At 51.9% G+C, this 14,378-nt stretch overlaps 1 protein-coding gene across 1 annotated transcript in view; it reads right to left on the bottom strand.

The window, feature by feature from the left end:
- LOC129867801 (DNA topoisomerase 3-alpha-like) overlaps positions 1-14,378 on the bottom strand; it is a 38,801-nt gene that overhangs the window by 7,678 nt on the left and 16,745 nt on the right. Inside the window, exons 4-9 of the mRNA XM_055941302.1 lie at positions 12,638-12,823; positions 11,796-11,925; positions 11,586-11,699; positions 2,253-2,418; positions 1,850-1,996; positions 395-517 (exon numbers count right to left, since the gene is read on the bottom strand). Coding sequence (XP_055797277.1) covers positions 395-517; positions 1,850-1,996; positions 2,253-2,418; positions 11,586-11,699; positions 11,796-11,925; positions 12,638-12,823 — 866 coding nt within the window. The remainder of the gene's footprint in view (positions 1-394; positions 518-1,849; positions 1,997-2,252; positions 2,419-11,585; positions 11,700-11,795; positions 11,926-12,637; positions 12,824-14,378) is intronic.

The following is a 14,378-nucleotide window of genomic DNA, read 5'->3' on the forward strand; positions in this document are numbered from 1 at the left end:
CTAGACTGCTAAGGCTGGTTTCATATCGAGCCCTCCACTACCCTTACTCTAGGTCTAGACTGCTAAGGCTGGTTTCATATCAAGCCCTCCACTACCCTTACCCTAGGTCTAGACTACTAAGGCTGGTTTCATATCGAGCCCTCCACTACCCTTACTCTGCTAAGACTGCTAAGGCATCCCACCTCACCTCAGGTTCATAACACTCTGTCTCCAAAACCATCAGGGAAGACAGACAGACAGACAGACAGACAGGTATAACAGACAGACAGACAGACTGGTATAACAGACAGACAGACAGATACCTACATGTGAACGGGGCGGGGCTGACAGACAGACAGACAGACAGACAGACAGACAGACAGACAGACAGACAGACAGACAGACAGATACCTACATGTGAACGGGGCGGGGCTGACAGGTGGGACAGACAGACTCGTCTCTGTTGACCTCTAACACCGTGTCAGGAAACCACACGGAACACTTGCATTCTGGGTAACCAACGCAAGACAGGTACTTCCTGTTAGAGAGAGAGAGGATTGGAAGATATTAAATAGCAGAGAAGCAGTCTTTTATACCCTCCAAGACTTTGTGTAAAGTGTGGTGAAAGTGGTCAAAATGTCCGTTTGGAAAAGTTCTGAGAAAAGGTAGTTGAGGCAGAACAACAGAACTAACCTTCCTTCACAACAACAGAACTGACCTTCCTTCACAACAACAGAACTAACCTTCCTTCACAACAACAGAACTAACCTTCCTTCACAACAACAGAACTAACCTTCCTTCACAACAACAGAACTGACCTTCCTTCACAACAACAGAACTAACCTTCCTTCACAACAACAGAACTAACCTTCCTTCACAACAACAGAACTAACCTTCCTTCACAACAACAGAACTAACCTTCCTTCACAACAACAGAACTAACCTTCCTTCACAACAACAGAACTAACCTTCCTTCACAACAACCGAACTAACCTTCCTTCACAACAACCGAACTAACCTTCCTTCACAACAACAGAACTAACCTTCCTTCACAACAACATAACTAACCTTCCTTCACAACAACAGAACTAACCTTCCTTCACAACAACAGAACTAACCTTCCTTCACAACAACAGAACTAACCTTCCTTCACAACAACCGAACACACCTTCCTTCACAACAACAGAACCAACATTCCTTCACAACAACAGAACCAACATTCCTTCACAACAACAGAACTAACCTTCCTTCACAACAACAGAACTAACATTCCTTCACAACAACAGAACCAACCTTCCTTCACAACAACAGAACTAACCTCCCTTCACAACAACAGAACAATCCTTCCTTCACAACAGAACTAACCTTCCTTCACAACAACAGAACCAACCTTCCTTCACAACAACAGAACCAACCTTCCTTCACAACAACAGAACCAACCTTCCTTCACAACAGAACTAACCTTCCTTCACAACAACAGAACTAACCTTCCTTCACAACAACAGAACCAACCTTCCTTCACAACAACAGAACCAACCTTCCTTCACAACAACAGAACCAACCTTCCTTCACAACATAACTAACCTTCCTTCACAACAACAGAACCAACCCTCCTTCACAACAACAGAACCAACCTTCCTTCACAACAACAGAACCAACATTCCTTCACAACAACAGAACTAACCTTCCTTCATAACAACAGAACCAACCTTCCTTCACAACAACAGAACTAACCTTCCTTCACAACAACAGAACTAACCTTCCTTCACAACAACAGAACTAACCTTTCTTCACAACAGAACTAACCTTCCTTCAAAAAGTTTGTTTCCCCCGTCCAGTCTCATCCCTCCCCCAGTCTCCCCCGTCTCACCCGTTCCCCTCCTTCCTCCTCCGCAGCACCATGTCCCGCCCACACTGAGGACACTTCCTGACTGGGAGGGGCATCTCCATATCCTGCTGCTCTGATTCGCTGAACTCCTGGGCCGCGCCCAGATAGATAGACAGAGCCTCGTCCAACCTGAGAGACGACAAGAAACGACACATTACAACTGCTGTGTGTCTGTGTGTGTGTGTGTGTGTGTGTGTGTGTGTGTGTGTGTGTGTGTCTGTGTGTGTGTGTGTGTGTGTGTGTGTGTGTGTTTCACCTCTTGGCTTTCTTGACAGACTCTACGAAGACCGTCTTGTATTTGTGTGTGTGTGTGTGTGTGTGTGTGTGTGTGTGTGTGTGTGTGTGTGTGTGTGTGTGTGTGTGTGTGTGTATGTGTGTATTTCACCTCTTGGCTTTCTTGACAGACTCTACGAAGACCGTCTTGTATTTGTGAATGTGGTGTCTCAACACGCTCTGTTTGTCCTTCCTCCCCTCCGATACCAGCTTCAGGTCCGCCTCCAGCTCCGCCCGGAGGTCTGGCTTAGACATCTCATACCCCATGGAGTTATACCCTATACAGACACACATTCACATTGGAGTCATTTACCAGACTCTCTGATCCAGAGCTACTACAGTAGGGAGTCATTTAGCAGACTCTCTGATCCAGAGCCACTTACAGTAGGGAGTCATTTAGCAGACTCTCTGATCCAGAGCCACTACAGTAGTGAGTCATTTAACAGACTCTCTGATCCAGAGCCACTTACAGTAGGGAGTCATTTAGCAGACTCTCTGATCCAGAGCCACTACAGTAGGGAGTCATTTAGCAGACTCTCTGATCCAGAGACACTTACAGTAGGGAGTCATTTAACAGACTCTCTGATCCAGAGACACTTACAGTAGGGAGTCATTTAGTAGACTCTCTGATCCAGAGCCACTACAGTAGGGAGTCATTTAGCAAACTCCCTGATCCAGAGCCAATACAGTAGGGAGTCATTTAGCAAACTCTCTGATCCAGAGCCACTACAGTAGGGAGTCATTTAGTAGACTCTCTGATCCAGAGCCACTACAGTAGTGAGTCATTTAGCAGACTCCCTGATCCAGAGCCACTACAGTAGGGAGTCATTTAGCAAACTCTCTGATCCAGAGCCACTACAGTAGTGAGTCATTTAGCAGACTCCCTAATCCAGAGCCACTACAGTAGGGAGTCATTTAACAGACTCTCTTATCCAGAGACACTTACAGTAGGGAGTCATTTAGTAGACTCTCTGATCCAGAGCCACTTACAGTAGTGAGTCGTTTAGCAGACTCTCTGATCCAGAGCCACTTACAGTAGGGAGTCATTTAGCAGACTCTCTGATCCAGAGCCACTTACAGTAGGGAGTCATTTAACAGGCTCTCTGATCCAGAGCCACTACAGTAGGGAGTCATTTAGCAGACTCTCTGATCCAGAGCCACTACAGTAGTGAGTCATTTAACAGATTCTCTGATCCAGAGCCACTACAGTAGTGAGTCATTTAGCAGACTCTCTTATCCAGAGCCACTACAGTAGGGAGTCATTTAGCAGACTCTCTGATCCAGAGACACTTACAGTAGTGAGTCATTTAGCAGACTCTCTGATCCAGAGACACTACAGTAGTGAGTCATTTAGCAGACTCTCTGATCCAGAGCCACTTACAGTAGGGAGTCATTTAGCAGACTCTCTGATCCAGAGCCACTACAGTAGGGAGTCATTTAGTAGATTCACTTATCCAGAGCCACTACAGTAGGGAGTCATTTAGCAGACTCTCTGATCCAGAGCCACTACAGTAGGGAGTCATTTAGTAGACTCACTTATCCAGAGCCACTACAGTAGGGAGTCATTTAGCAGACTCTCTGATCCAGAGCCACTTACAGTAGGGAGTCATTTAACAGACTCTCTGATCCAGAGCCACTACAGTAGGGAGTCATTTAGTAGACTCACTTATCCCAGAGCCACTTACAGGAGAAATGATGGTTAAGACATTTTTTCACGTAGTCGGCTTGAGGATTCGAACCAGCGACCTCCCGGTTACTAACCAGCGACCTCCCGGTTACTAACCAGCGACCTCCCGGTTACTAACCAGGGACCTTCCGGTTACTAACCAGCGACCTCCCGGTTACTAACCAGCGACCTCCCGGTTACTAACCAGCGACCTCCCGGTTACTAACCAGCGACCTCCCGGTTACTAACCAGCGACCTCCCGGTTACTAACCAGCGACCTTTCGGTAACTAACCAGCGACCTCCCGGTTACTAACCAGCGACCTCTCGGTTACTAACCAGCGACCTCCCGGTTACTAACCAGCGACCTTTCGGTTACTAACCAGCGACCTTCCGGTTACTAACCAGCGACCTCCCGGTTACTAACCAGCGACCTTCCGGTTACTAACCAGCGACCTCCCGGTTACTAACCAGCGACCTCCCGGTTACTAACCAGCGACCTCCCGGTTACTAACCAGCGACCTTCCGGTTACTAACCAGCGACCTTCCGGTTACTAACCAGCGACCTTTCGGTTACTAACCAGCGACCTTTCGGTTACTAACCAGCGACCTTTCGGTTACTAACCAGCGACCTCTCGGTTACTAACCAGCGACCTCTCGGTTACTAACCAGCGACCTTCCGGTTACTAACCAGCGACCTTCCGGTTACTAACCAGCGACCTTTCGGTTACTAACCAGCGACCTTTCGGTTACTAACCAGCGACCTTCTGGTTACTAACCAGCGACCTTTCGGTTACTAACCAGCGACCTCTCGGTTACTAACCAGCGACCGTCCGGTTACTAACCAGCGACATCTCGGTTACTAACCAGCGACCTTCCGGTTACTAACCAGCGACCTCTCGGTTACTAACCAGCGACCTTTCGGTTACTAACCAGCGACCTTTCGGTTACTAACCAGCGACCTTTCGGTTACTAACCAGCGACCTCTCGGTTACTAACCAGCGACCTCTCGGTTACTAACCAGCGACCTTCCGGTTACTAACCAGCGACCTTCCGGTTACTAACCAGCGACCTTCCGGTTACTAACCAGCGACCTTTCGGTTACTAACCAGCGACCTTTCGGTTACTAACCAGCGACCTCTCGGTTACTAACCAGCGACCGTCCGGTTACTAACCAGCGACCTCTCGGTTACTAACCAGCGACCGTCCGGTTACTAACCAGCGACATCTCGGTTACTAACCAGCGACCTTCCGGTTACTAACCAGCGACCTCTCGGTTACTAACCAGCGACCTTTCGGTTACTAACCAGCGACCTTTCGGTTACTAACCAGCGACCTTCTGGTTACTAACCAGCGACCTTTCGGTTACTAACCAGCGACCTCTCGGTTACTAACCAGCGACCGTCCGGTTACTAACCAGCGACATCTCGGTTACTAACCAGCGACCTTCCGGTTACTAACCAGCGACCTCTCGGTTACTAACCAGCGACCTTTCGGTTACTAACCAGCGACCTTTCGGTTACTAACCAGCGACCTCTCGGTTACTAACCAGCGACCTCTCGGTTACTAACCAGCGACCTTCCGGTTACTAACCAGCGACCTTCCGGTTACTAACCAGCGACCTTCCGGTTACTAACCAGCGACCTTTCGGTTACTAACCAGCGACCTTTCGGTTACTAACCAGCGACCTTTCGGTTACTAACCAGCGACCTCTCGGTTACTAACCAGCGACCTCTCGGTTACTAACCAGCGACCTTCCGGTTACTAACCAGCGACCTTCCGGTTACTAACCAGCGACCTTTCGGTTACTAACCAGCGACCTTTCGGTTACTAACCAGCGACCTTCCGGTTACTAACCAGCGACCTTTCGGTTACTAACCAGCGACCTCTCGGTTACTAACCAGCGACCGTCCGTTTACTAACCAGCGACATCTCGGTTACTAACCAGCGACCTTCCGGTTACTAACCAGCGACCTCTCGGTTACTAACCAGCGACCTTTCGGTTACTAACCAGCGACCTTTCGGTTACTAACCAGCGACCTTTCGGTTACTAACCAGCGACCTCTCGGTTACTAACCAGCGACCTCTCGGTTACTAACCAGCGACCTTCCGGTTACTAACCAGCGACCTTCCGGTTACTAACCAGCGACCTTCCGGTTACTAACCAGCGACCTTTCGGTTACTAACCAGCGACCTTCTGGTTACTAACCAGCGACCTTTCGGTTACTAACCAGCGACCTCTCGGTTACTAACCAGCGACCGTCCGGTTACTAACCAGCGACCTCTCGGTTACTAACCAGCGACCGTCCGGTTACTAACCAGCGACATCTCGGTTACTAACCAGCGACCTTCCGGTTACTAACCAGCGACCTCTCGGTTACTAACCAGCGACCTTTCGGTTACTAACCAGCGACCTTTCGGTTACTAACCAGCGACCTTCTGGTTACTAACCAGCGACCTTTCGGTTACTAACCAGCGACCTCTCGGTTACTAACCAGCGACCGTCCGGTTACTAACCAGCGACCTTCCGGTTACTAACCAGCGACCTCTCGGTTACTAACCAGCGACCTTTCGGTTACTAACCAGCGACCTTTCGGTTACTAACCAGCGACCTCTCGGTTACTAACCAGCGACCTCTCGGTTACTAACCAGCGACCTCTCGGTTACTAACCAGCGACCTTCCGGTTACTAACCAGCGACCTTCCGGTTACTAACCAGCGACCTTCCGGTTACTAACCAGCGACCTTCCGGTTACTAACCAGCGACCTTTCGGTTACTAACCAGCGACCTTTCGGTTACTAACCAGCGACCTCTCGGTTACTAACCAGCGACCTCTCGGTTACTAACCAGCGACCTTCCGGTTACTAACCAGCGACCTTCCGGTTACTAACCAGCGACCTTCCGGTTACTAACCAGCGACCTTTCGGTTACTAACCAGCGACCTCTCGGTTACTAACCAGCGACCTTTCGGTTACTAACCAGCGACCTTTCGGTTACTAACCAGCGACCTCTCGGTTACTAACCAGCGACCTCTCGGTTACTAACCAGCGACCTTCCGGTTACTAACCAGCGACCTTCCGGTTACTAACCAGCGACCTTCCGGTTACTAACCAGCGACCTTTCGGTTACTAACCAGCGACCTTTCGGTTACTAACCAGCGACCTCTCGGTTACTAACCAGCGACCTCTCGGTTACTAACCAGCGACCTTCCGGTTACTAACCAGCGACCTTCCGGTTACTAACCAGCGACCTTTCGGTTACTAACCAGCGACCTTTCGGTTACTAACCAGCGACCTCTCGGTTACTAACCAGCGACCGTCCGGTTACTAACCAGCGACATCTCGGTTACTAACCAGCGACCTTCCGGTTACTAACCAGCGACCTCTCGGTTACTAACCAGCGACCTTTCGGTTACTAACCAGCGACCTTTCGGTTACTAACCAGCGACCTTCCGGTTACTAACCAGCGACCTCTCGGTTACTAACCAGCGACCTTTCGGTTACTAACCAGCGACCTTTCGGTTACTAACCAGCGACCGTCCGGTTACTAACCAGCGACCTCTCGGTTACTAACCAGCGACCGTCCGGTTACTAACCAGCGACCTCTCGGTTACTAACCAGCGACCGTCCGGTTACTAACCAGCGACATCTCGGTTACTAACCAGCGACCTTCCGGTTACTAACCAGCGACCTCTCGGTTACTAACCAGCGACCTTTCGGTTACTAACCAGCGACCTTTCGGTTACTAACCAGCGACCTTCTGGTTACTAACCAGCGACCTTTCGGTTACTAACCAGCGACCTCTCGGTTACTAACCAGCGACCGTCCGGTTACTAACCAGCGACCTTCCGGTTACTAACCAGCGACCTCTCGGTTACTAACCAGCGACCTTTCGGTTACTAACCAGCGACCTTTCGGTTACTAACCAGCGACCTCTCGGTTACTAACCAGCGACCTCTCGGTTACTAACCAGCGACCTCTCGGTTACTAACCAGCGACCTTCCGGTTACTAACCAGCGACCTTCCGGTTACTAACCAGCGACCTTCCGGTTACTAACCAGCGACCTTCCGGTTACTAACCAGCGACCTTTCGGTTACTAACCAGCGACCTTTCGGTTACTAACCAGCGACCTCTCGGTTACTAACCAGCGACCTCTCGGTTACTAACCAGCGACCTTCCGGTTACTAACCAGCGACCTTCCGGTTACTAACCAGCGACCTTCCGGTTACTAACCAGCGACCTTTCGGTTACTAACCAGCGACCTCTCGGTTACTAACCAGCGACCTTTCGGTTACTAACCAGCGACCTTTCGGTTACTAACCAGCGACCTCTCGGTTACTAACCAGCGACCTCTCGGTTACTAACCAGCGACCTTCCGGTTACTAACCAGCGACCTTCCGGTTACTAACCAGCGACCTTCCGGTTACTAACCAGCGACCTTTCGGTTACTAACCAGCGACCTTTCGGTTACTAACCAGCGACCTCTCGGTTACTAACCAGCGACCTCTCGGTTACTAACCAGCGACCTTCCGGTTACTAACCAGCGACCTTCCGGTTACTAACCAGCGACCTTTCGGTTACTAACCAGCGACCTTTCGGTTACTAACCAGCGACCTCTCGGTTACTAACCAGCGACCGTCCGGTTACTAACCAGCGACATCTCGGTTACTAACCAGCGACCTTCCGGTTACTAACCAGCGACCTCTCGGTTACTAACCAGCGACCTTTCGGTTACTAACCAGCGACCTTTCGGTTACTAACCAGCGACCTTTCGGTTACTAACCAGCGACCTCTCGGTTACTAACCAGCGACCTCTCGGTTACTAACCAGCGACCTTCCGGTTACTAACCAGCGACCTTCCGGTTACTAACCAGCGACCTTCCGGTTACTAACCAGCGACCTTTCGGTTACTAACCAGCGACCTTCTGGTTACTAACCAGCGACCTTTCGGTTACTAACCAGCGACCTCTCGGTTACTAACCAGCGACCGTCCGGTTACTAACCAGCGACCTCTCGGTTACTAACCAGCGACCGTCCGGTTACTAACCAGCGACATCTCGGTTACTAACCAGCGACCTTCCGGTTACTAACCAGCGACCTCTCGGTTACTAACCAGCGACCTTTCGGTTACTAACCAGCGACCTTTCGGTTACTAACCAGCGACCTTTCGGTTACTAACCAGCGACCTCTCGGTTACTAACCAGCGACCGTCCGGTTACTAACCAGCGACATCTCGGTTACTAACCAGCGACCTTCCGGTTACTAACCAGCGACCTCTCGGTTACTAACCAGCGACCTTTCGGTTACTAACCAGCGACCTCTCGGTTACTAACCAGCGACCTCTCGGTTACTAACCAGCGACCGTCCGGTTACTAACCAGCGACCTCTCGGTTACTAACCAGCGACCGTCCGGTTACTAACCAGCGACATCTCGGTTACTAACCAGCGACCTTCCGGTTACTAACCAGCGACCTCTCGGTTACTAACCAGCGACCTTTCGGTTACTAACCAGCGACCTTTCGGTTACTAACCAGCGACCTTCTGGTTACTAACCAGCGACCTTTCGGTTACTAACCAGCGACCTCTCGGTTACTAACCAGCGACCTCTCGGTTACTAACCAGCGACCTTCCGGTTACTAACCAGCGACCTTCCGGTTACTAACCAGCGACCTTCCGGTTACTAACCAGCGACCTTTCGGTTACTAACCAGCGACCTTCTGGTTACTAACCAGCGACCTTTCGGTTACTAACCAGCGACCTCTCGGTTACTAACCAGCGACCGTCCGGTTACTAACCAGCGACCGTCCGGTTACTAACCAGCGACATCTCGGTTACTAACCAGCGACCTTCCGGTTACTAACCAGCGACCTCTCGGTTACTAACCAGCGACCTTTCGGTTACTAACCAGCGACCTTTCGGTTACTAACCAGCGACCTTTCGGTTACTAACCAGCGACCTTCCGGTTACTAACCAGCGACCTTCCGGTTACTAACCAGCGACCTCTCGGTTACTAACCAGCGACCTTTCGGTTACTAACCAGCGACCTTTTGGTTACTAACCAGCGACCTTTTGGTTACTAACCAGCGACCTTCCGGTTACAGTCCCTTCCCCCCTGTACCTACCCTCCACCAGTCCCTCTGTACCTACCCTCCACCAGTCCCTTCCCCCCTGTACCTACCCTCCACCAGTCCCTCCCCCCCTGTACCTACCCTCCACCAGTCCCTTCCCCCCTGTACCTACCCTCCACCAGTCCCTTCCCCCCTGTACCTACCCTCCACCAGTCCCTTCCCCCTGTACCTACCCTCCACCAGTCCCTTCCCCCCTGTACCTACCCTCCACCAGTCCCTCCCCCCCTGTACCTACCCTCCACCAGTCCCTTCCCCCCTGTACCTACCCTCCACCAGTCCCTCCCCCCCTGTACCTACCCTCCACCAGTCCCTTCCCCCCTGTACCTACCCTCCACCAGTCCCTTCCCCCTGTACCTACCCTCCACCAGTCCCTTCCCCCTGTACCTACCCTCCACCAGTCCCTTCCCCCTGTACCTACCCTCCACCAGTCCCCCTGTACCTACCCTCCACCAGTCCCTTCCCCCCTGTACCTCCCCTCCACCAGTCCCTTCCCCCCTGTACCTCCCCTCCACCAGTCCCTTCCCCCTGTACCTACCCTCCACCCGTCCCCCTGTACCTCCCCTCCACCAGTCCCTTCCCCCTGTACCTACCCTCCACCAGTCCCCCTGTACCTCCCCTCCACCAGTCCCTTCCCCCTGTACCTACCCTCCACCAGTCCCTTCCCCCTGTACCTACCCTCCACCAGTCCCTTCCCCCCTGTACCTACCCTCCACCAGTCCCCCTGTACCTCCCCTCCACCAGTCCCTTCCCCCCTGTACCTCCCCTCCACCAGTCCCTTCCCCCTGTACCTACCCTCCACCAGTCCCTTCCCCCTGTACCTACCCTCCACCAGTCCCTTCCCCCTGTACCTACCCTCCACCAGTCCCTTCCCCCTGTACCTACCCTCCACCAGTCCCTTCACCCCTGTACCTACCCTCCACCAGTCCCTTCCCCCCCTGTACCTACCCTCCACCAGTCCCTTCCCAGTCCCTCCCCCCCTGTACCTACCCTCCACCAGTCCCTTCACCCCTGTACCTACCCTCCACCAGTCCCTTCCCCCCCTGTACCTACCCTCCACCAGTCCCTTCCCAGTCCCTCCCCCCCCTGTACCTACCCTCCACCAGTCCCTTCCCCCCTGTACCTACCCTCCACCAGTCCCTTCCCCCCCTGTACCTACCCTCCACCAGTCCCATCCCCCCCTGTACCTACCCTCCACCAGTCCCTTCCCCCTGTACCTACCCTCCACCAGTCCCTTCCCCCCCTGTACCTACCCTCCACCAGTCCCTTCCCCCCTGTACCTACCCTCCACCAGTCCCTCCCCCCCCTGTACCTACCCTCCACCAGTCCCTTCCCCCCTGTACCTACCCTCCACCAGTCCCTTCCCCCCTGTACCTACCCTCCACCAGTCCCTTCCCCCCCTGTACCTACCCTCCACCAGTCCCTTCCCCCTGTACCTACCCTCCACCAGTCCCTTCCCCCCCTGTACCTACCCTCCACCAGTCCCTCCCCCCTGTACCTACCCTCCACCAGTCCCATCCCCCCCTGTACCTACCCTCCACCAGTCCCTTCCCCCTGTACCTACCCTCCACCAGTCCCTTCCCCCCCTGTACCTACCCTCCACCAGTCCCTTCCCCCTGTACCTACCCTCCACCAGTCCCATCCCCCTGTACCTACCCTCCACCAGTCCCATCCCCAGTTCTCCTGGTAGAAACCTCTGATCAGCTGTTAGTCCCACGTACATACGGCTCTTTATGGTCTCAATGTGATCTGCGTGGGTGGCATCCGTACCTGTTAAAACACACTGCAGTTAACCACTAACAGTCCTGATAGTCATCTGGATATTCAGCTGTGTGTGTGTGTGTGTGTGTGTGTGTGTGTGTGTACCGATGCCGTGTTTCTCCATCAGTGATATGAGGTCTGCCTCTGTGAGGAGTTGAGGAGGAGAGGTCTGGCCATCCAGCATCTCTATGGCTGACGGCTGGAACTGGCTACCCTGCTCATACACTGGGATCACCTGCAACACACGCACACGCACACACACACACACAGTCAGATTAACAAACAAACATGATGTGGAGTCCCCCAGGGGTTCATAATGGAACCCTCATATATTCAACATGATAAAGAGTCTCCCAGGGGTTCATAATGGGACCCTCATATATTCAACATGATAAAGAGTCCCCCAGGGATCCACAACGGGACCCTCATATATTCAACATGATGTGGAGTCACCCAGGGGTTCACAACGGGACCTTCATATATTCAACATTATGTGGAGTCCCCCAGGGGTTCACAACGGGACCCTCATATATTCAACATGATAAAGAGTCCCCCAGGGGTTCATAACGGGACCCTCGTATATTCAACATTATGTGGAGTCCCCCAGGGATCCACAACGGGACCCTCATATATTCAACATGATGTGGAGTTCCCCAGGGGCTCACAACGGGACCCTCGTATATTCAACATGATGTGGAGTTCCCCAGGGGCTCACAACGGGACCCTCATATATTCAACATGATGTGGAGTTCCCCAGGGGCTCACAACGGGACCCTCATATATTCAACATGATGTGGAGTTCCCCAGGGGTTCATAACGGCACCCTCGTATATTCAACATGATGTGGAGTTCCCCAGGGGCTCACAACGGGACCCTCATATATTCAACATGATGTGGAGTTCCCCAGGGGCTCACAACGGGACCCTTATGATAAATTACCCCCCCACCTTAGTGCTCCAGCGGTCGTAGGGGTACACGTCCAGGTAGTTCCTCCTGATGATCATGAGGCCGTTGGCGGAGAACCTCTCGTTAGCCATTTCCACCTCGACCACCGTTTCCTGCCCCACAGCATCAAGGGATACGCACGCCAGGAAGTGGCGCACAATGAACTCATACACACGCTGCTCGTTGCCCTGGAGACAGAAAACACATTTCAGATCTAGCCACTTACCACCGTTTTACAGATCTAGCCAGGATAGTCCACTCAGTAAATCTAGCCAGGATAGTCCACTCAGTAAATCTAGCCAGGATAGTCCACTCAGTAAAGCTAGCCAGGATAGTCCACTCAGTAAATCTAGCCAGGATAGTCCACTCAGTAAATCTAGCCAGGATAGTCCACTCAGTAAATCTAGCCAGGATAGTCCACTCAGTAAAGCTAGCCAGGATAGTCCACTCAGTAAATCTAGCCAGGATAGTCCACTCAGTAAAGCTAGCCAGGATAGTCCACTCAGTAAATCTAGCCAGGATAGTCCACTCAGTAACACTCGTTTTTCAACCACTCCACATATTTCTTGTTAACAAACTATAGTTTTGGCAAGTTGGTTAGGATATACATGACAAGAAATTTATTATTTCACTTATAATTCACTTGTATCACAATTCCAGTGGGTCAGAAGTTACATACACTAAGTTGACTTCAAACTCAGTGCCTCTTTGCTTGACATCGTGGGAAAATCAAAAGAAATCCGCCAAGACCACAGAAAAATAATTTGCAGACCTCCACAAGTCTGGTTCATACTAGGGAGCAATTTCCAAACGCCTGAAGGTACCACGTTCATCTGTACAAACAATAGTAGGCAAGTATAAACACCATGGGACCACGCAGCCATCATACTGCTCAGGCAAGTATAAACACCATGGGACCACGCAGCCATCATACTGCTCAGGCAAGTATAAACACCATGGGACCACGCAGCCATCATACTGCTCAGGCAAGTATAAACACCATGGGACCACGCAGCCATCATACTGCTCAGGCAAGTAAATAAACACCATGGGACCACGCAGCCATCATACTGCTCAGGCAGGTATAAACACCATGGGACCACGCAGCCATCATACTGCTCAGGCAAGTATAAACACCATGGGACCACGCAGCCATCATACTGCTCAGGCAAGTATAAACACCATGGGACCACGCAGCCGTCATACTGCTCAGGCAAGTATAAACACCATGGGACCACGCAGCCGTCATACTGCTCAGTCAAGTATAAACACCATGGGACCACGCAGCCATCATACTGCTCAGGCAAGTATAAACACCATGGGACCACGCAGCCATCATACTGCTCAGGCAAGTATAAACACCATGGGACCACGCAGCCATCATACTGCTCAGGCAAGTATAAACACCATGGGACCACGCAGCCATCATACTGCTCAGGCAAGTATAAACACCATGGGACCACGCAGCCATCATACTGCTCAGGCAAGTATAAACACCATGGGACCACGCAGCCGTCATACTGCTCAGGCAAGTATAAACACCATGGGACCACGCAGCCATCATACTGCTCAGGCAAGTATAAACACCATGGGACCACGCAGCCGTCATACTGCTCAGGCAAGTATAAACACCATGGGACCACGCAGCCGTCATACTGCTCAGGCAAGTATAAACACCATGGGACCACGCAGCCATCATACTGCTCAGGCAAGTATAAACACCATGGGACCACGCAGCCATCA

This window comes from Salvelinus fontinalis, chromosome 2 (genome assembly GCF_029448725.1).
Source record: "Salvelinus fontinalis isolate EN_2023a chromosome 2, ASM2944872v1, whole genome shotgun sequence".
In the NCBI taxonomy this organism is placed as follows: domain Eukaryota; kingdom Metazoa; phylum Chordata; class Actinopteri; order Salmoniformes; family Salmonidae; genus Salvelinus; species Salvelinus fontinalis.